Source organism: Micromesistius poutassou (assembly GCF_964030765.1).
Source record: "Micromesistius poutassou genome assembly, chromosome: 23".
Classification (NCBI taxonomy): Eukaryota; Metazoa; Chordata; class Actinopteri; order Gadiformes; family Gadidae; genus Micromesistius; species Micromesistius poutassou.
The window spans coordinates 3501737-3524449 of NC_140293.1; the positions used below are offsets into that span (position 1 = coordinate 3501737).

At 45.4% G+C, this 22713-nt stretch overlaps 1 protein-coding gene across 1 annotated transcript; it reads left to right on the forward strand.

The window, feature by feature from the left end:
• Nucleotides 1-4846: 4846 nt before the first annotated feature.
• sstr1b (somatostatin receptor 1b) lies at nucleotides 4847-5959 on the forward strand (the record flags this gene model as incomplete). Its single annotated transcript, XM_084487173.1, has 1 exon — nucleotides 4847-5959. One exon carries the CDS (start codon nucleotides 4847-4849, stop codon nucleotides 5957-5959), a length of 1113 nt encoding a protein of 370 aa, XP_084343299.1.
• Between the last annotated feature and the right edge of the window lie 16754 nt (nucleotides 5960-22713).

Here is a 22713-nt window from a genome sequence, read left to right on the forward strand (position 1 = left end):
AGCAGCATCTTCAACATGTGATAGCAACATGTGAGCATGGAGTTTCTTCACACCCCCTCCCACTTATAGATAGGAACTGTCATAGCCACTTATTTGGGGGGCGGGGCTGGGGAATGAGTGCCCAGGCTTCAGAAGCATTAGATGCTGTGGCGGAGAGAACTCATTTATCTGAGGGAAGCATTTAGAGGCACCATTAAAGAGTACTCTCTTCACTCACAGTCTATTTGCGTTATGATTGGAAATCGGGGAGAACAATGCGACAGGCCTTCTTGTGTTCTCGCGCTCCGCTCTCTGTCGTGGTGTCTGGGGCGGACTGGTTGAGCATCGTGTCATTCCCACCACATGCTCCCTCAAGTCTGCCATTGTCGCAGTAGATGCTAGCTATTCAGGGCTATCCCGTTCACCTGTAAAAGAAAGATCATTAATTCTCAACATGTTCTGATAATAGAAAGGACGTTCAAGTTTCCTTTCCCACATTTTAAGTAGTCTTGGTACAGCCTTGAGACAGCATGAGACATAGATAACGCAGGTGAATCTATCAACTTAATTAACACATCCAACGTTTTATCTTACACAATTGTAAATTGCCACAATCCATTCGGGTCCAGTGCAGCGGTTGGCTCACGTGGCAATTAAGATAAGCCGGTCATTGACACATTGCTTTCTTTAGGCAAACCATTTTCGTTTTTAAGAAGAGCAACAAATCAGATAACAGTCAAAAGAAAATGGACCGTTCAGGGGGCTATATCATGGACGTGCAGAAAGAAACTAATTAATTAGATCAGACAAATGCAATTGGGCCACAATGCAATTGCTTTCCTCATTCCTCGGCCGCAACAAGGCTCAGGGAGTCCTGTGCTCTGTCCTCCACTGGGCGGTGTGACAGACGGCTTGTGCAGTCTGGTTGCTTATCGCCCTGTGTAGCTTGAAATGAGACGTGATGCCGGCGATCCCATGATCCATGATGCTGCAATGCCAGGAGAGAGGCGGGCAGGGAGAGAGGGTTGTTGAGAGAGAGAGCCAAACTAAGTGGGAGAGATGGATTGATGGAAACTAGAAAACAGAAATATCAAAGGCTAAGGGAAATGAGGCAGCAGATGTTGTACAGGTATTGTGTGTGTGTGTGTGTGTGTGTGTGTGTGTGTGTGTGTGTGTGTGTGTGTGTGTGTGTTGTGTAAGTGTGTCCCTCTTCCTGTTCTTATACCTGTTCTTATACCTCTTATCTAACCGTCTTGCCAACAACACCTTAAAATGTTAGGTAGTAAAAATCCCGCTTGGACACTTTAGTATATTCCGTCAAATTGGTGCTATCGAACTTCACAGCATCACTTCCAGCCCGTGGCAACATTGCTGTTATCTGCCTCGTCCACCAGGGGGTGCTGTCTCTTTGTCTCTCATTGACTGCCAGTCAAGATGAAACTATTTGGCTGCCAGCCAATGTGTGAAACGGCTTCTCCGGAGTTGACCACAATCTCCTCTCGTTTACATCCATAACCATTGTGTCTGCCACAAGGGCTGTCTGTCTAGCGTTTGTTTTACAATGGTCCTGGTATTTCACAATGACTCTAATGAGACCCAAATGATGGCAGAAGAGCAGAAGATGAGAAAAAATAAGTGATGCGCTGTAATATAAAACACAGTACAGATGGTCCATTAACTGTGAAAACTGAAAACTCAGCAACAGAATGGATGGTGCACAGACACAAGGATGTAGACAGACAGTCAATGTGTTTAGACTTTTAATGCCTCAGTATTTTGTTAACTAAAAGTTATTGAGCTAATGCTGCAAAAGTGCTTTGGCTGTTCACATCGTGGCTGAGGCAGAGGGCACGATGAACACAATCGGTACAACCAAGTATTTTCAGCAAATGATATTGGTAGCGGAAGTTCTGGTGAAGACAGAAGAGATTGTAACATTGGTTTCATCACCAGACCAGCGTTGTCCTTCAAGAACTCTGTGTGGCAGAATTACTTTTTTTTATGAGCAAATCCACCAATCCTGTCTAACCAAAAAGGATGTTTCAATCCCACTATCTCTGTCCCTCTCATCTTGTGTGACTGGGTCTTAACGGGACAACGTGTTGGATTGTACATGCATTAATCGCTTTAAATTGACAATATATGAACAGGTTGTAATTCAACAAAAAAAATTGACCTTACCCAAATCTCTCAGGCCGGCTTTGCCAGGAAAAACTAAAGGAAGAATGTTTAAGAGTGGATAATGGCAAAAACAATAATACTTTTTAATTTGTAATAATTTGTAATTTAATGTGCATCATATCCACTCACGCCAGTCGTATTGTGTGTTCATAACTAGCATTTATTTATTATATAACTAACATAAGATTGTTATTGTCTCAACCCGCAGAGCTCACTCTCCTGTGCTCTCATTGTGCGAGCTCCAGCTGGCTGCAGTTCACTTAGCAGCCACAGGGGTCAGTAATGAGACAGGGAATGAGACCTTTCGGTTTCTTGTCCTTTTCTTCTCTTTCTCGCTCTCTCTCTCCCACGCTGTTGCCCATGCACCCTTCACCGCCTCAACCAATCTTTTGGGGCTTTCTTTTTTAAAACTGTGCAGTTTAAAATTGAAAACTCTGCTGTGGATCCATATGCATTTTTTCCCGCTCCGAAAAATACACCCTCAGATGATGTTCCTTCGTGGTTGAGACATGGCTGAGTTAGTGAGAGATGAAAGATGGCTGGATAGAAACAAAATCAACATGGTGCTAGAGAGATGAAAGATATCAGTAATATTGCTTTTATGTGTGCCACTTGCCTCTTCCCCAAAGACTTTACCATAGCGATAGGCTTGCACATTAACACATCCCCACACAGACACAATACATTAGTGATGGCCCCCACATAAATGGTCCTCATTTATATAGCGCTTTTCTCCAAAGCGCTTTACAGTGTTGACTGGCATTCACCCATTCATGCACACATTCACACGCCGACGCCGAGTCAACCACGCAGGGCGACAGCCAGCTCGTCAGGAGCAATTAGGGTGAGGTGTCTTGCACTGGGACACCACGACACTCAGCTAGGAGGAGCCGGGGATTGAACCAGCAACCTTGCGGTTACCAGCAACCTCCTGAGCTGTAACATATAACCTGCCTACATGTGAAAACCAACCCAAAACACAGCGCAAAGTCACATCCACATCTTGTTTGATTGGGCTTTTGTTTTGGTGATTATTCCCTCCTAATACACCTTTTGTCATTCTCTTCACATATTGGCTCGACAGCTGCCAATTAAGAACAATTCAGAATCCACGATTAATGCATTTAAAGCCGTTCTGACTGAATTTGGTCAACACATGATGGCTCACCTTTTTGCAATGCTATTTGCATTGTTTGTTTTGCGGCTTTCGATTCATGAAAAGACTAAAGAACACGATTAGGTCATTCAAAAGGGTAATTCTTTATTCTGTATTCTCAGATTGGTATTCGGCTGATCTATATACATATTGCTTGAAAGCAATTCACAGCCCAGGTTTTGAATATGATTAGACTGCTGTCAGAAGGTGCCATGACATGCATAGCCTCCCTGTAATTGGACTGCACTCATCTTTGTTCTCATCTTATGGCAATACACGTACACTATCTCTTCCGCTTTCTCTCTCTCTCTCTCTCTTTTTCTCTTTCTCTCTGTCGCACATACACGCACACTCAAATACACCTACAGACACATACACACTAGACACAAACCTACACACACACACACACACCCGGCTATAGAACAAAGTGATGGAAAAAGAGCATTTTTCATCAATGTTTACCCATTTTGCTCCATAAGCAACCCGGCATTATGAAGTTTCTTTACTTTTTCAGTTTGTGTTTGGTGCAGCAAAAATAAGCGACTGGGAGTTAATGGAATCACGGTTATTCGTGGCTGGGGGATCAAATGGTCAGAACACCAGCGTTTTCCAGTCCGATGTAGGGAAAATGATAATGATACATTATTATTCATGTCCATGGTGTAGCAGAGACTAGGTGGAGGGGGTCAAGTAACAGTCAAGTAATTGGTAGCATCTACAGCCCATCCGACGGCAATGCTAACTACTGCTTGGCAACGGTTCAAAAGAAGATAATCTGTTGATGTACGCAAAGGGGTCGCATGTGCGTTCAATGAGGGAAGATCCAAAGTAAAATAGCATTGTTTATAAAAGCTTATGATGAACCAACGCAGGCACACACACATGCATACAAAGCCAATGTCGAACGTTTTTGGACATTGTTCAGAAACAGGCCTAGTGATGGCTCTCTTGTGTTTTTTTTGTGTTTTGTTTCAGCCCCATTGGATTCACTTCAAAGACAGATCCTGGGAAAATAAGGACACTCAGCCTGAAGTACCCTGCGATGCTAGTCGGTTGCAGGTGGGGGTTCTGCCTCAGGATGACGACCGTGAGTGACAGAGAAGATCTCATCAGAGATGCGCAAACATGATCACAGGACAGAGAGGTCCGTAGAACCGTCGAGGAATTCAACAAATCAGATAATCCCGCTTTTCAAACACCACATATTCACCATCGTTTAAATTCACGTCAAAAAAATACATTTGATAAGCTCCTCTTTTGTTCCGTCGATGTCTGTCACGTTCTGCAGGAAAGAACAATCACTACACAGCTGATGCCAAAGGCAGGTGTCGAAACGTCCCTTTATTTGTGAAAACAAATCCGAGGCAGCTCTAGAGAGGGAGACGTTGGGAAACACAACGGCTTACTCCCCTCCCTTCAATTAGAACTGAAAGCGGCTGAAAATAGAATCTGTGATATTGTATAATGCGCACAGATTCCGCGCCGTCACCGACTCCCTCGCGTAGCGCCGAACACTCGCGATAACAAAGCATGGATTTCAACGGGAGCCGAGAGTACGCCTCCAGCCCGACGGGGTTCCCCTACAACTCGAGCGCCGACTACGACGACGACGACTACCTCCAGGAGACGGACGCCAGCAAGATCATCATCCCCTCCATCTACGCGCTGGTGTGCTGCGTGGGCCTCACGGGCAACGCCATGGTCATCTACGTCATCCTCAAGTACGCCAAGATGAAGACGGCCACCAACATCTACATCCTGAACCTGGCCATCGCCGACGAGCTCTTCATGCTCAGCGTGCCCTTCCTGGCCACCTCGGCCGCCGTGCGCCACTGGCCCTTCGGCTCCCTGATGTGCCGGCTGGTGCTGAGCGTGGACGGCATCAACATGTTCACCTCCATCTTCTGCCTGACGGTGCTCAGCGTGGACCGCTACGTGGCCGTGGTGCACCCCATCAAGGCGGCGCGCTACCGCCGGCCCACCGTGGCCAAGGTGGTGAACGTGTGCGTGTGGGCGCTCTCGCTCCTGGTCATCCTGCCCATCATTGTGTTTGCCGACACCGTGCCGGCGCCGGACGGCGGCGTGGACTGCAACTTCCTGTGGCCCGACGCGGCGTGGTCCGAGGCCTTTGTGGTGTACACCTTCCTGCTGGGCTTCCTGCTGCCCGTGGCCGCCATCTGCCTGTGCTACTGCCTGATGGTGGCGCGCATGCGGGCCGTGGGGCTGAAGGCGGGCTGGCTGCAGCGGCGGCGCTCTGAGAAGAAGATCACGCGCATGGTACTGCTGGTGGTGGCCGTGTTCGTGCTGTGCTGGATGCCCTTCTACGTGGTGCAGCTGGTGAGCGTGTTCCACCGACCGCCCGACCCCATGGTCACGCAGCTCTTCGTCATCCTCAGCTACCTCAACAGCGGCGCCAACCCTATCCTGTACGGCTTTGTGTCCGACAACTTCCGCCGCTCCTTCCAGCGGATCGTGTGCTTCCGCTGGCTGGAGTCGGGCCTGGACGCCGAGCAGGTGGACTACTGCGCCGTGGCGCTGCGGCGGCAGGCCACCTGCGGGCCCAAGGACTTCCCCAAGGACTGCATCGCCTCAGACGTGGTGTTCCGCAACGGGACGTGCACCTCCCGCACCACCACTCTGTGAGGGGGGCCCCGCAAGGGGACCCCCTCACAGAGTGGTGGGGGGGTAGGGGCGGGGCAGTGCGGTGGCAGGCTGAAGGAGACGGGACGCTCTAGGGGGGATAACACAATGAATTGTGGACTCGACTGGTGATGGTGGGTAGCAGTAAAAAGAGTAGTTTGGAGGGGCTGTGGGAAGGACAGTTAGATATTGTGTGTAAGATGTATGTACAAATAGAATTCCCCTTGTTTTCTGCACAGACCTGGACAGGGTCTTAAGACAGACCTTTGGTCTCAATGGCGTAGAAGAATCCATGCACACAATCGAAAACGAATGTAGAGTAACATTATTTTCATTATGATAGCGAGGTATATGTCAGAATAAGAGAAAGTCAAATTCACTTAATTGTGTTATTTTTGTGTGATACCCGTGTATACTGAGGCATATGTGATTTCTTCAGGATTTTAGTCGTGAATCTGTTCCTCACAATCTCAACTTTTAAATGCAACTCTGTTTGTGGGTATTAGACAGCAAGAATCACACTGAATGCTATATAAAATGACAGGAAAAAATCTGAAATACAGTTTGGTGTACGTGTTCAGACAGCCGCCTGAGGGAAGACAGAACAAAGCTTGACATGTACCTTTTATTTCATTGGCTATTTGTATTCACCGCTCCAGGGATGACTGCTGTGTTGGTTGTAGCTTTAGTTTGTGTGTGTGTGTGTGTGTGTGGTCTGTGGCGATTCTATTTGTTCTTTTGTTGTAGATGCATTTTTCTTGGTTCCTGGTCCTTTTTCTTTTTTTTTCGCTGTTGAAAAAAGCCAGCTTGTTTACACAATTTGCAGTAATAACTTTCCTGATTTTGCCAACAGTACTGTTGTGGTGAATGACTATGGGCGTCATTATCTAGTTGAACTATGTTGAATATATGTGTGTTGAACTCAACACAACAAACCATGTATAGAGCTTATGCTGGAATTCTCTGCTTAGCACATTATTTTTGTATTTGATTGTTTCCTTCTTTCTATTGTGTGAGATGTCAACGCAGGTAACATACGCTCCTGTAAAAGAGAGAAAAAAAAAGCTCAAATAAATTTGTAACTTGCATACATGATTCTTCTGGATGACTGAACAGTACAGATATAATCAGGGTTGCCTTACAAGCCTATCTGGGGATTAAAATTACGATTCATTATTTCAAATCTCGTTATCATTGACATTATTATTGTTTATTGATATTCCATCTTGACGCCACCGAAACCGAGTTCTTACCCTCTGTAGTTGAGCATGGACACTGTTCTGGAAGGCATCTGCTCAACAGCATCTGTAAGAAAACACACTGAACTGAACATCACATGATTCACCCTGCAGGAGAACAGCATATACCGTAGCTTATCACTGCCTTCACCTCACACTTCAAATCAATAGTTCAGTGCAATCACTCCCCTAACCCTAACCCCCAAGAGGTCCCCATCACACACACACACACACACACACACACACACACACACACACACACACACACACACACACACACACACACACAGAAGCTGTTTTATCAATCACCCCCAAGAGATCTGCATCACATGCATGCACAACCACACACTCACACACAGATACACACACACACACACACACACACACACACACACACACACACACACACACACACACACACACACACACACACACACACACACACACACACACACACACAGAAGCTGTTCAATCAATTGCTTGTGGTCTGCTAATGTGACAGCATCTCAGAGAAAACAATACATTAAGATTGTTTTAAGGATGAGTCCCTCAGGGCTGCAAGTCAATCATACGTCAGCCACCATCTTTTGGACCATTACACACAGACAATACCACGTTGTTTACCCTTTCCAAACACAATCAACGTATCTGTCCTAATGAGGTTTACCATGATAGATTCACCTTTTCCACAAAGCCAGATGTTCCGGGAGGACGGTACCACTGCGCTCCCTGCCTACATCATATTCATCCTCATTATTTTCTTTAACTTTTTGTTACCCAAAATGTAATCCGTGGTTTTTCACTTTATCTTTGGTAATTCCTGCTATTTATTTAAAGTATTGACTATGGAGTCAGGTGTGAGGTAGGGGTTAGCGCATCTTTGCTCAAGGGTGACCACAGATAGACACTGGGGGGTTTGAACCATCCATCTGAAAGTTCTTACAGTCTGACCGTCATCAAATTCCCCCCTAATAGAGTAGTCCACGTATCTTATCCAAGACAAGAACAGGTACTCAGTTCTACCGTCAAGCATCATCCAAACAATAAAATATTGTTTTTTACAAAAAAATGGTTTAGTCTGGAAAATTATTCTACTGAATACAAGGAAAGACACTTAAGAATGAGGACCTGCAAATGAAAAGACAACAAGTCAAAGGCAAGACAGCCTTCAAAGGAGACGGCAGCATTGTGACTTGATAACCAGAGAGAGGAGACCAATTTAAGACAAAGACATCAATTAAATTCAATTGGATTAATTTAAATTCAAATAACTTTATTGTTCCGTTCTGAACTTTGTTTGCATGGTAACGATGCATTTAAGATACACAGATACAAGGTACAAGACAGCAAACGAGCTGTGGTCGTGTGTGTGGACCATGTCTGGCTTAATCAGCCTCACCTGGCGGAGTCTGATTGGACTCTGGGGGCTGGGTGAGGCTGCACACCTGTTGCACATTGAGTAATTGAGTGTGCAACAAATTCAACCAGCCATCACCACACACACACACTCGAGGAGATCTGCTGGATGGCAGCAGAGCACCCTGGCCATGTTCAGCATCAAAAATGTTTGCAATAAATCAGATTTTCAACACCCTGCGTCCTTTATCTGGAGGAGCCCACAATAAGTCACCTAGGTGGTAGTTAGTAATGGACTTTGCCACAGAAGTGCACGTTAAAAGCAGTGTTTCTGTTAAGTCCATTATATTAAATGTAGAACAAGGAAACACTGAGTGGATAAAAACTACTGGGGGTACCCTGGTGAAAATTAAGTGCACTGAAGTGTAATAAAAATATATTTCCAAAGTACATAATTCATTCAAAGTAAATTTTTCAGAAATATTCATGTGAAGTATATTTTAGGTAGACTTTTGGAAAAGTATACATCTTCTGAGATCTATTTAAGTTCAATTTAAGTGTACTTGAAATAAATATACCAACGCTAATGTACTTAAAGTGTTGTTTCGGTATACATCTTAAAAGTATACTTAACTGATATTTTAAGTTTAAGTTTATTTACAATATATTTCAGATAACGTGTAGGATGCCAGGATGTCATTAAGCTCAACTGTAATATACTGAAAATAAGTTTACTACTGTTGTAATATTTGAACTATGATTTCAGCATACTTCTTAAAAGTATACTTAACTGATCTTTTTAAAAGTTTATTTAGAACATATTTCCGATAAAGTGTATTTTGGTCAGGATGTCATCAAGTGCAACTGTAATATACTAATGTTAAGTATGCTACTGCTGTAATAATGTCAATTTGGAGGGAGGTTCGTTCCGCCTTGCTCCGCTCTGCTGACCGACGCCACTCCCAGGCTCCCAACTACCTCCCAGGGCAGAGGGCTTGGCTCTCCTCCAAGGATCTACCCCTCAATCCAGGAAACTCAGCCCCCGTTGTGTGGGCCCTTTTCTGATTTGACCCTACAGTAGTCAAACTAAAGCTGCCTTCCCATATGAAGGTTCATCCCACATTCCATGTCTCTTGGTTGAAGCCTGTTCTCACCAGCCTCTGCCCCCCCCCCCCCCCCCCCCCGGTTGCAGCCCCTCCACCACCCCGCATCATGGATGACCACCCGGCCTACACTGTCCGGGGGCTGCTGGACGTGTGCCGACGGGGGCCGGGGTTACCAGTACTTGGTGGACTGGGAGGGTTATGGCCCTGAGGAGTGCAGCTACACTATGTAGGTTTAGAGACGGAAGCCGCATAGATCTGAGGTGAGGAGATGTGGGCTTGTGACAGCCCCTTCAACACAGCCCGGCCAGACCATGCATGCATGTATGAAAAGAAATCCAAAGAGAAAGGGCTGCTTGTTATTGGCGAGAAGGATATAATGATGGAATTAGTTGAATAGGATTCTGTGAATTAACAATCCATCCAAGCTTACCAAGGGGACGGTGGAATTAGCAGCTCTTTGTCTCTCTTGAATGAACACACGCACGCACGCACACACACACACCCTATGGATAAACCAACAATGTAACAGAAATAGTCACTATGGACTGCGGGTGATTGTTTTAACAAGCTGAGCACTGAGCGAGAGCTGTGAATGTATTACTCGCCCTTAACCTTCACCAAAACGTTCAAACCTTAACTTATTTTAAAAGCCCCTAAACTGCATATTTTTGGACTAGGGTTCGATTCCGACCGCGATCCACATGCTGCGTTTCATTCCCTCTCTCTCTCAACCCACTTTCCTGTCTCTCTACAACCTAATGAAGGCATGAGCGCAGTGTATTTAAAGACTAGTTTAGCACTAGTTTAGCACTATTAGCACTAGTTCAAATATGCAGCCAATTAATACATGCATATATGTGTGTGTGTGGGGTGGGGGTTCTGTGTGTGTGTGTGTGTGTGTGTGTGTGTGCGTGTGTGTGTGGGGCACGACCAGTCTAGCAACTGCGTCGTCCCCGGCTCTGTCATGAGAGATTTAACAAGGTGTTTTAAAGGAAACATAAAGACTTAACTTCACCACGGCTGTGGCTTTTACGGTGTGTAGGGCTGTCCCCGGGCCAATTTGTTTACCGGTGGCCCTTCAAGTCTCCCCCAGCAGAGCCATGCCGGAATCCAAGCCCCTGACAAACCACAACATTTCCTTCATTATCCGTTTTGAAAATACCTCAAGAAGTCTGCGTCTTAAACGGACACATTTAAGTGGAGACATGCTCCTAAGCGAGGGAGGAAGTGGTGGAACTTCACGACTGACGGCTTATTCTAGTGCGAGATAGCATGCTACGAGACTGGAAAAATAAAGAACCTGAGATGGGTCTCCTCCCACTCTGCTCGCTCCATCAGGGCAGAGTGGAGTTCCTCCGCCATTCAGAGGCGTTTCATTCAGGCTGTGAATGCCCCAGGTAGGGATGAAGGTTAAATGTTTGAATAGCCATTCATCCCAATAACTGTCTTACCCAGCAGAGTTAAAATACAAGAGCAGTCAAAGAAGTCTAAGCCAAGACAAGAACAGGGACATTTTACAGTAAGGCAATCATCCAGCAAATAAAATGTTTTTTTACAAAATACGAGTTTTGTCCGGTACATTCTACTACTGAATAAAATTAAAGGTAAGTAAAGACACCTGTGATTGACACGCAAGATGGCTGACGGATGGGTATGGCATTACAACCCAATTACACTGGTTGTAAATTATACCTACAGCACCTTTAAACACATCTGTTCCCTGGCATGTTATTCTTTATGTTATTTCACAAAGAAACTGTAATATTGCTGTGATGCCAACTCAAGTAGACATGAACACAGTAGGCCTACTCCTCTTTCAGACAAATTATGTTAATGTAATCAGGAATAATAACTGCTGGATTTCTAACTCAGAAATTAATTCAATCATTGCAAACTTCCTCTCATTACAGACAGAAACAAAAGGACTATCAGTGTGTGTTACCACTTTCCTTGTCTCACATTTCTTGCCTTCATTGATTTAAAGAGAAAAAACATTTAACACCCTTAATATATGAGAAACTCAACAATGTGGCAAGATACATCATCATTAGTTTAGACTCTGTTATTCAGTTGTTGTTTTTTCCTGTAAGTCATTTGTTGGAGCTAGGACAAAACCCCAATTAAAGTTCTAGTAATCCAATTATCTGCCACAGGATGCTTATTTGCCATTTGTTTTTACAGACTTCTTTTATAGTCCGTGAGGAACTAGCATTAGATCCATTTCTATATTAAATTACAAAACACACCTACAAATACAAAACAACAGTCAATGTGAGAGCGTTGTTCTTTATTTGTTTGAGAGTCTCAAAGTCACTCTCCAAACCGCAGAAGGGTTTGACACAAGAACAAAGCCCCTCTCCACAGCAAAGTCACTCTGCAGAGTCTCCACTCTGTGGACACTCTTTGTCTATTGTGTGTTGCACAAGGATCCTGCAAGCGAAAGTATGCAATGCTTTATGGCGGTGTGTTGCAGGTCTTGACTGCAGCACCTGCGTGGGAACACAGGTCAGGTCAGCTGAGACGGATCACCGTGTCACAGCCGCAGGAGATGAGAGCGTTTAGATGAAATTGCTCCATGTGGTTTTCGTTGTTCTGTCTTCCTCTGTTTTTTTTAACTTAAGAGACATCTGGTCGCAGCAACAGGACAGTGTGTGTGTGTGTGTGTGTGTGTGTGTGTGTTCGGCATGTGTTTATGCCCGTTTGTGTGTGTGTATCTGTGTGCGAGTGTGTTTATGTATGTGTGTGAGTGTTTATGTGTGTGTGTGTGTGTGTGTGTGTGTGTGTGTGTGTGTGTGTGTGTGTGTGTGTGTGTGTGTGTGTGTGTGTGTGTGTGTGTGTGTGTTTCTGTGCGCATGTGTGTTTATGTATGTGTGTGTGTGCACGGGTTTCCATGTGCCTGTGTGTGGGTCAGGGTTTTCATTTAAGCTGTAATCACTCGTCTTATGCGATAAGACGGAGGTAGGAGTGGGTTCGATTGATTGATCGATTTACCTAATTTGATTGATTAAATGGCCAATTGATTGAGTACATTTCACACCGCGGCATCCCTCTTGATCACTTGGAGGCGAAGGCTTCTTTCGAGAACGTAATTTCACAGGAATTTGTCAGAGAAAACATAGGACTCAAGCTACAGGTCCAAACGGAGGGCATCCAATCAACCGCCAAGGATCAGTTTCAGGAGCAGGGGGGAGAAGTGTCTCATAGAATATACCCCCACGCCTTGCCTATTCAGTTCCTCCGTCTTGCGTAAGTGGTCGGGTAGCGAGGTGCCTCCGTGTTATTATGAAGAACTGCATGTGACCCACGCTTATGGAGATCAAGTCGAGTTAATGCTGAGGTATTGTGAAGGCTCAGGCTAATTTATTTGGCCATTCAGATGATGAGCCACATTCTTCCCCTCGAAATTTGAATTAGAGTACAGAGGCGAGAAAGACCCCAGGATGACTCTGAAACGTTGCAGCAAGGAGCACACAGGTTAAAATGAGAAATACGTTCAGCAAATTATTATCTTGGGTTGTTTTTTAGTTGCTTTTATGTTGTCCTAAGCCAACACCTTACTTATGACACCCACATCTTTATGACATTAAAACATGATTTCAACCTTTCTCAAGCCAACACATCCATCTTGATTTAAAACATTCCTTCAGAAAAACCGGTATTACACAAGTTTTATTCACAAAGTTATGATCAAGGTCATTGGCCCCCATTAACCATCAATGTGGGTTTTCATCGGGCTGTCATTTGGTATTGCATAAGAGTTGCAGTAACATTGAAGGTCAGAACATCACAGCAACCTCAACAAAAAGGGCCTTGCTAACAAAACTGTCCCGTGGGATGTATCTCTGCTGTGGCAGAGCCAGACCCTTTCACACAGATCCCTTTGGCCCTAAAGTTAGTGTCTGCATGACAGAATGTGTGTGTAGCATTTCAAACTAAAAAAGTTTGCATGTCGAGCCTTCAAAGGAAGTGGTTTGACGTCACATTTCCTACACAGCACTTCATATACAATCTTGTGTCGTACAGTCAAGCCAGGCCGTAACCAAAACAGATGGGATCCATATTTCTACGCGCAACTGGGCTGCGCCACCTCAAAAAAAAAACCGCAGGCTCCATTTGTTTGCTAGAATTGAAGCATGTGTTCAATTCATTCCGTTTTGCAGACACTGTCGCCTTTGAGTTTGAAAGACGCCGAACCAGGGCTGGCATTTCTTCCCCCACAACTTCTCTCATCCTCACGTTCAGGCGCCGCCATTTTCAACACACTTTTTTCCGCTAATTTCCGGGGGTGGGGGGGGGGGGGGGGGGGGCCCACGGCACTTAAACCCAGCCATGCGTCCAGCCAGCTCCTCCCGGGCTCTCGGTCACGGATCATGTTTCGGACGGATCTCAGGGAGGTGTCTGGTCTCTCGCTCCCACGAGAAACGCAGCGAGGGGCTGACGGATGGTCTGCGATGCCAGACCCGTGGCATCACACACGGACGCCCGACCTCGGCCCGACCCTGACGAGAATCACTCGATCAGAGATAGCGTGGTCACGCGTGGCTGTTATGGGCGGGGGGGGGGGGAGTGTCTCGTAGGTGGTAATGGAGGGAAGTTTCACTCCACTGCTTCCTTTTGTTTTATATCTGTATATCGGGTCGAGGAAATAATTGCTTTTCTTCAAACCCGTCTGCTGCTGCAAAAAAGCATTTCTTCTTTGTCAGTTGGAAATTTAACACGCTGACAAAACGTCTAGGGCTTTTCGTTCATTTTTTTAAACTTTTGTCAAGTGTCGTCTAACTGCAGAGATAAGGCGAGGGGGGGCCCCCCGATAGGGGGGGTGTCAACCGCGGAGCGCTTTGAGAAACGAGCCTGAGACCCAGGGGAAGGTGTTGTTCCCTCTCATTCTGATTATCCCCTCACTCTTCGCTGACTCTGAGACTCCTTTGAGAACGCGTTTAACGAGAGGAGCGCAACAAAGAAATCCCCACACACACACGCGCGCACACACGCCCAACAGACACACACAAGCTGTAGTCAGCCTGACAAGACGGTGAGTCTGTCTCGAGTTAATGACCAAAAAAGACAAGAGAGCTAAACAAAGCAAAAAGCGCTTGGCATCTGAATCGAAGACATGTGGACCCACGCATAGGCCCTTCTGTGTGTGCGGTGTACGACAGATGTGTTTGGTAAATTGCAGTGTCATTTTATTCAAGTTCCAGAAAAAAGTGTCCTTGGCTTTGAATTGATCCTTCCGGTTAAAGGCTTGTAGGAGTAAAGAGAGGGGTTTGATGAATCAATGCACCTAAAAGTGTTTCAGGATCAACGTGGACTTACTAATTGTATTCTCTCAGAATGACATGATGTCTGGACGAGCGAGAGAGAGAGAGAGAGAGTGAGAAAAAGAGAGAGTACAGATACAGAGAGAGAGAGAGAGAGTCGATTGAGAGAAAGAGAGAAAACAGAGAGAGAGAACAGATAGAGAGCGAGAGAGAGAGAGAGAGAGAGAGAGGCTAAGAGCAACACAGTGTGTGATAGAGTGGTTATTTTGCAAGAGGTTGACCGTCTTCTTTCCTGCCTTCTCCTCAGCGTTTTTTGTTTTGTTTCTGGAACACATTGGCAGCCATTGCCAGTATTCACAAAACATCTGGTTTTCATATCTCTTCTTCACTCGACACCCCCTCCCCCCCACAACACACACACACACACACACACACACGTTCGCCTCCCTACACAAACCCCACCCCCCCCTCCCCACACACAAGCACACGTAAATCCCCCCAACACACACACCTCCCTACACCCCCTCCCCCCCACACACACACACAACACACTCACAAACGCACACACACACGTACACCCTGCCCCAGTCACACACCTCTCTACACACATACCCCTCACAAACGCGCACACACACACACACACACACACACACACACACACACACCTCGTATCCAGGGGTCAGTTCCAGCTTGCCCGCCTGCTTGGCTGTTGTCTTTGCTGGGGATGGATGGCCGCTCCGTACTTGGCAGCGCCTTCGGGGACGCACACTTCAGCCGGACACCTCTGCGGGTGTGAGAGTGTGAGAGTGTGCCCATGGATGCCTGCACACGCACGCCTAATGCATCTGTCTATGTAGGCTAGCACGGGCTGTTGTACTCTTTTGTGTTTCCATTACTCCAAGGCCTATATATATATATATATATATATATATATATTATCATTATTATTGATATGTTTTCGTTTTTCTTTTACTGCAAATTCATTTCATGACATTTTTGGAGGTGAAAAAGAAAGCAGAAAACCTCTTTGTTTCACAAAGTGTTTCGGTCCAAGGGTGAGAGTTATCAGTGACGCTGCCCCATCAAACCGTCGGCTGTGAGGCTTCTCTCCTGCATACAGTGTTTTGGTAACGCTCCCCCGACACTGAAAACTTTCGCTCCAGATCAAAATTTACACTTTTTTGCCGTAGCCCTGTAGATGGTGGAGCGGAGGATCAAAAGCAGTAGGAACCCCTTGATGAAGTCTCTCTTGCCAAGTCTGTGCCAGCAGGACATCCTAGATCATCGCTGACAGAATCAGAGCACACCGCCGCCATGGATATCCCTCGATACAAATCTTTTTGTGCACTTCTAATTCCCAGAGACACACACACACGGGGAAGGAGGGGAATACCCAGACCTCGATCTAGACCCCGACGCATGATTTGTTTGTATGACACTGTAGAACTCGGCGCTAAGCCACGGAGACCTGGCTATGAACTTTTGGGTTCTTTTTTTGGCGGGTTTTCTTGCAAAGTTTATTATCCTGCTTCCTTCAAACTGCAAACACAAAAAGGGTTCATCAAAACTGTGAACTCAACGTAAGCCAACGTGTGACCCTGATACCCTGAGTAGGATAGCAGAGAAGGTTGGGATGGACTTCAATAATAAATGGGCTGTTAAAAATGCATTCAATTATGGAAGGCCGTTAGAGCAAATACCTTCTCAGAAATGTCGCATTAGCACGACTTTTGCATGTTAGCACGTAGAGTTTGGTCGCGTTAACATGTCATATTTTGAGGCCTGCACCAGTAATTTTTGCACACGTCAATAATTTAAACGTGTTCTTTTGTGTTGCTGTTCATCATTGACAGAACCTCATCATGAATATGTATGACTGCCTTGATTCGAGGTCCCTCATTGGCCACAACCAGAAACGTGTCAATTTTTCATGACCAAAAAAGTACGCGAAAATTTGATTGTGTTAATCCGACATTTCTAAGACATTATTTGCGCTAATGGCCTTCCATGTTAAATCAATGATGTGGTTTCTGCATGCGTCTACTTTGGGCTGAATACGCCCGTGGAGGAGAGTGCATTGATGCATTATGCGAGCCGGGCTAATGCTGGCAGCATCAGAGGCTGAATGTGGAGCCTCACCCATGGAGGATCATAAGAAGGACACTCTTCGCACTTCACATGGGAATGAGTTTCCTCAAATGAAAGCACCTCTTCAAAACCCTATCTTTCCTATTCTTTTTTTTTTTTGCACCATCTTGTCTTTGTTTCAAATGAATGGTGGGTGGGTGGGAGGGGGGGTGGGGGGTCAGGATAGTGTGGGCGCAAACTTTGACTAGACAGCTCATCTCTCCTGAGCCCAGTCAAGGTCATTTTAAAGGAATGGAGCCATGTTGGGGGGCTCGTTAGTCACCGTGACCCCCTCGGCTGCCGACGGGGAGGGGCTTTTCAAAGGAGCAGGCCCAAATGTCCAAGACAAAAACACTGTTGGAATGATCAAAGTGTCATCCCCGTCTTGCAAGAGCCATGACCCAAGCATCTGCTCCAGCACTTGTCAGTTCTAGAGGCAGAGGATCTACGCCTGACTGCAAAGAAGCACAGAAACAACATGTTTGAATATTTCAATGATCTTATTGCTGCACTATCACGTTTGTGCATGCTTGTGTGTGTGTGCATGCATGCATATATCAATGCATGCATGCATGCGTGCGTGCGTGCGTGCGTGCGTGTGTGTGTGTGTGTGTGAAATGTGTGTGTTGAGGGGAGGGGTGTGTACAGGTCGATAGTTGACGTTAAATGAGAATGCAGCCTGGGAGATGTGTGTTCCACACTTCCTCAGTGAATCCAAGAGACCACTCTCAGTCAATCCTAACTGAAGTACTTAGTGCTAAGAGAGCCTGATAGGATGAAGGAGAAAAACGTGTAGAGGATGCTGGTCAGCTATGTGCTTCACAGGAAATGCAAGCCATCACCTGGGGCTGTTACAGGATGCAAAGCTATAAGGGGGTGCAGGATTATTATGTTGCTGTTACAAAGTATTCCCTAACCCTTTTGATGTAGGCGCCCATAAAATATGTACAACACTCTTCCCTCCCACAAACCTGTTTAGACTGGTTATTGTGGGTACGTTTGTCGATATAAAGTCTTTTGTTAAACCTATAAGGCCCAAGGTAAACAGAGGGTGATCCTTACCCAGTGAGTTTCATTGATTTAATCTGTCAGGCACTCTTACATGGAGACACCTAAGCTGTTAGGACAATCCATGAATGAGCGCTACGTTTACACATAATGGATGAGGTCACGCTTTCCCTGTACCGCCATCCGCCAAGCCACGCCTTAATTACTATTGTGATGTTTTCAGAGGAAGTGGAAAAGTGATTCCATGTGTAGTGAACGGATGGACAGTGTGAGCCTGTACTTTGGCAGATGATGGGCAAGGAGACAAGGTCATGTGATGCGAAGATGGGCCTGGGGAAATCACTGGCGCAAGGGGGATCACACTAAGGCAGGCTTTACAGTTCAGAAACACTTTTGATGGCCCAAAATATGTATTTTCAGATCAATTTGAAATATTTGATTCAACACATGATTTATCTAACACATAACAACATGAAATGATGTGATGAATCTGTGTGTTTACTATGGATTTGGGTTGTTGTTGTTGGTGGGTTTGAAACAGCCTCACCTGGCCTGAATCAGGCTAATTGGACTGTGTTGGGTTGGGTGAGGATGCACACCTGTGGTGCATTCAGTAATCAAGGCACACAGGTTAAACACTGCGGGAAAAGTCGGGTTTCTGTCGTTAAGCAGGTCGGCAAATTGCTGTGGGAGTGCAGGTTCACGACAGGTTCAAGAATTTGTAGGCAGCGCAGAAAACTAGCAGCAACGGTCAGGAATTGATTCGTCAAACAGCAATTAACAGCAGTGACCACCAAATTGCTATGCATGGAGCAGAGGCTGGCTGCTTAGGACGTGTGGCGGAGATGATGAGGAAGAAAGGAAAAGACAAAATAGTGGTAAGAAAAGGTTTGCAGTGGTTAAATGAGCCTACAAACTGCTTAAACATGTATGTATTCGTTCACAGAAGTGACATTTTTTGGCTTGTTGTATTTTATAGGATTTGAGGGGCTTACCCTCTCCAGTGTGACCAATAACAACAGATCTAACGACCAATCACGAGGGATATTTCTTTTGAAACGTCCATGCTTTCATCCAATGCTGAGCCAGGTAAGGTCCAGCTTGACGTTTTGGAATGCTAGTCAGACGCTCATTAGATAACACGTGACACGCACCCATGATTCTTTATCGACAATTTATGGCAGAGGTGAACGCAAAAAAAACAAGTCTTTCTTTTTTTTTGTGCAGTGAAAGCAGCCATCACCACACGCACTCAATGGAGCATGGAATACGTATTCTGCCTGTAATATTTGTCCGTCTACAATAATAATAATAATGTTTATTTTATAAAGCGCCTTTCTCACACTCAAGGTCGCTTTACAAGTGTCATGAGCACACAAGGAGCAAGACAGAGCAACACGAAGTTCAACAACAAAAATAATATAAATAAATCTATATAAATAAATAATATATACAGAGGGTCTATGCAGTGGTGGAAGAGGGGAAGTGTTCTTGACACAAAGGTCTTGAGATGAGCTTTAAAGAGAGGGAAGGATGGACAGTCACCGAGGGATTGAGGAATACAATACTGATTTATTCAATGCCTACCTGTGTCCTGGTGATGGAGGAGTCTGGTAAAGCCAGCTACTTGTGGTTAAATGCGGTGGCCGAGACGTGCGGATTCCAAAACCAATTTCCAAAAGAGCCTTACAATTTGAAGTTGTGTTGTATAACTCTTGCTATGAACAGACTTGATATCAATTCTATGGTTGTCTCCAATGCCAACCTTTCTGATGGCAAGGATTGTATTCCCCTCACCACTGAGACACAGAACACACACACAGAACACACAGAACACACGTTATTAGTCTTCAATGCCCTGCCTGAGAATCCACACGGCCATCGTATTGTTCTGCTCAGACTTCTGCTGATGAACTGGATGAATGTGATGTTATGAAAAGCTATGAACAATCTAGCCTTTTTAACAGGAAAACCTGCTTTGGGCTCAGGCAGGTTATGACCCCAGCTTATGACTGGCGGTACAGGAACATGCCAAGTTACCCTATAGACCCCGACTATTTTTTTTTCCTTAAATACACTTTGGTTATTAATATTTTCTGTAGCAGTGCACTTTAATCTCTTTACAGAGCCAGTAGCGTTACGTTAAGCCTTATGGGAAAGCTTGATGAGAATGCTTCCAAGCATTTCAGAATGGATAACGTATGCACTGCGACAGGCAATGTAACAATGGTCTCTATTTTCTTACGGAATACATGCACACAAATAGACCTGACGGCAGATCATGAAATAAACAGATGTGGGATCACACTGGGGGGCTTTCACTTTCCCTCACCACACACACACACTCTCTCTCTCTCTCTCTCTCTCTCTCTCTCTCTCTCTCTCTCTCTCTCTCTCTCTCTCTCTCTCTCTCTCTCTCTCTCTCTCTCTCTCTCTCTCTCTCTCTCTCACACAGAGAAAGGCACACAGATACACACTTGGACAATGACACATAAATATGCGTAATGCACACAAACCAGCATCAATATCAAAGCACACACAAAGGCTTGCAGGACACAGCTATATACACAGAATCCTCCCACGCCCCCCCCCCCCCCCACACACACACACACACACACACACACACACACACACACACACACACACAACTCCCACCACACTGTTTCAATTACAGGAACGGAGAGAGTAAATCCATTGACAATCTACACTGCAACCAGACCTCCTCATCCACCTTGTCCACATGCCCTCCTCCCCTTTTGCTAACTAGCACATACCAGTCCTCCGATTTATTGAAGCGCTGGACTCAGAGTTGTGGATATGGCTCCTTGGCAACCACCCATGTACTTTTTAAACAATATTCAGTCCCTCAGCAGATGCTTTTATCCACAGGGTTTACAGAGGAATTGGGGCGTCTGGCCCAAGGGTAGAGCTGTCTGCAGGTCAGGCTGCAGACATTGGGAATCTGACCCATTTTCACCACTGCACTAGCCATATAACAACATTGCAGGTTTCAGCTCATACCTTAACGTGTACCCGCCAGTGTGTTATGATACAACCCCCCGCTGGATGGGGTGTCTGGCAGGTTCAACGTTTGCCAAGAGAATTGCCTTGATGTAAACACTGGCAAGGAAACAGGTTTCTAATATTAGGGAATCAATTATAAAGGCTTTTGCATCAAGCTTTTTGATCTCCATTACTGTTAGAACAGAAAACAGAAAAAAATATTGTAGAATATTTCACTGAATATTTTGAGAGAGAGAGAGAGAGAGAGAGAGAGAGAGAGAGAGAGAGAGAGAGAGAGAGAGAGAGAGAGAGAGAGAGAGAGAGAGAGAGAGAGAGAGAGAGAGAGAGACTCTTTCCTAAACTTGAAAATGAAGCCACTTTGGAGATGAGACGGTATTTACAACTGTTTTACTGCGTTGGCCACGACCAAACCATGACATAATGTAGCTTGTTTGCTACGACCACATCGGCGTTCCCCTCCGGGAGCAGCCGGCTCGGTGTCCCGTCTGCCGCCTTAATCCTGCTGGAGCGCTCCAGCCAGTCCCAGCCTGTCCCCCTTCCACCGCACAGGAAGAGGCGAGGTGTGATGAGCTCAGCGGCCAACTTCCCTGTCCTCGTTATCGTCAGAGCGTCATGGTATTCGCTGCATAACTTTTCCTTTTTGCACATGCATAGGATGAACCTTTAGCCTGGTTTATATAGACGCCTTCATCTATGAGAAATATAAAAACAATGTATGCAGAAAAAGGGCACAACATGGTGTATTTTAGTACACAAGTTCTTAATGATTAACCATGACTGTACACCAATATCAGAAATGTGGATAATGGTATTGGAATCAATATGTGAATAGATTGTCAGGGGGCATTTGGATCAATGTGACTTTATTTTGTCCCATCTAATAGACAATGGAGACATGATTTTTATCCTTTTCTATCAAATAAACGTTAAAAAGGACGGCACATATGCTTTCATGTGTTAAACGTCCTCTCTGATGGTTATGATTGACTGGTCTGGAATAACTTGCCAGCTCCACTAGAACATCAAATAAGCCCAGACGATACGGTCTTCCTATTCAAACCTGAGGCATATTTCCAGAGGCATCTCGCTGCTATTTTATAGATCCTTTCTGTAAAACTAAATGGGTTTCTATAAAATGTATCATATGGCAAATAGAAAAGAAGAGATTTACAGCAAGATTATTTCGTCTGTGTGTTTAAAACTGTATAGGCACTTGTATTACCTGTTAATGTCAAAGCTTTCAAACATACTGGAACACACAGAGAGAGAGAGAGAGAGAGAGAGAGAGAGAGAGAGAGAGAGAGAGAGAGAGAGAGAGAGAGAGAGAGAGAGAGAGAGAGAGAGAGAGAGAGAGAGAGAGAGAGAGAGAGAGAGAGAGAGAGAGAGAGAGAGAGAGAGATATGCATTCGCCCCCGCCTGAATAAATACCTTTTGCAGGTTCACATTAATCCAAGGCCCGTGTGTGTTCACTTTCTGCTGAACCCATTCAGGACCCTGACTATCTTGGAAGCCAAAAGAATGTCTGATGAGGAAAGCGAATGCCTTACCCTGAAATTCAGAACTCCTTTATGAAAAGGTAGTCTCGGCAGTCTCGCTGTCTCAAGGTCCATCTATTTAGCAATAAGCTCTGTATGGTG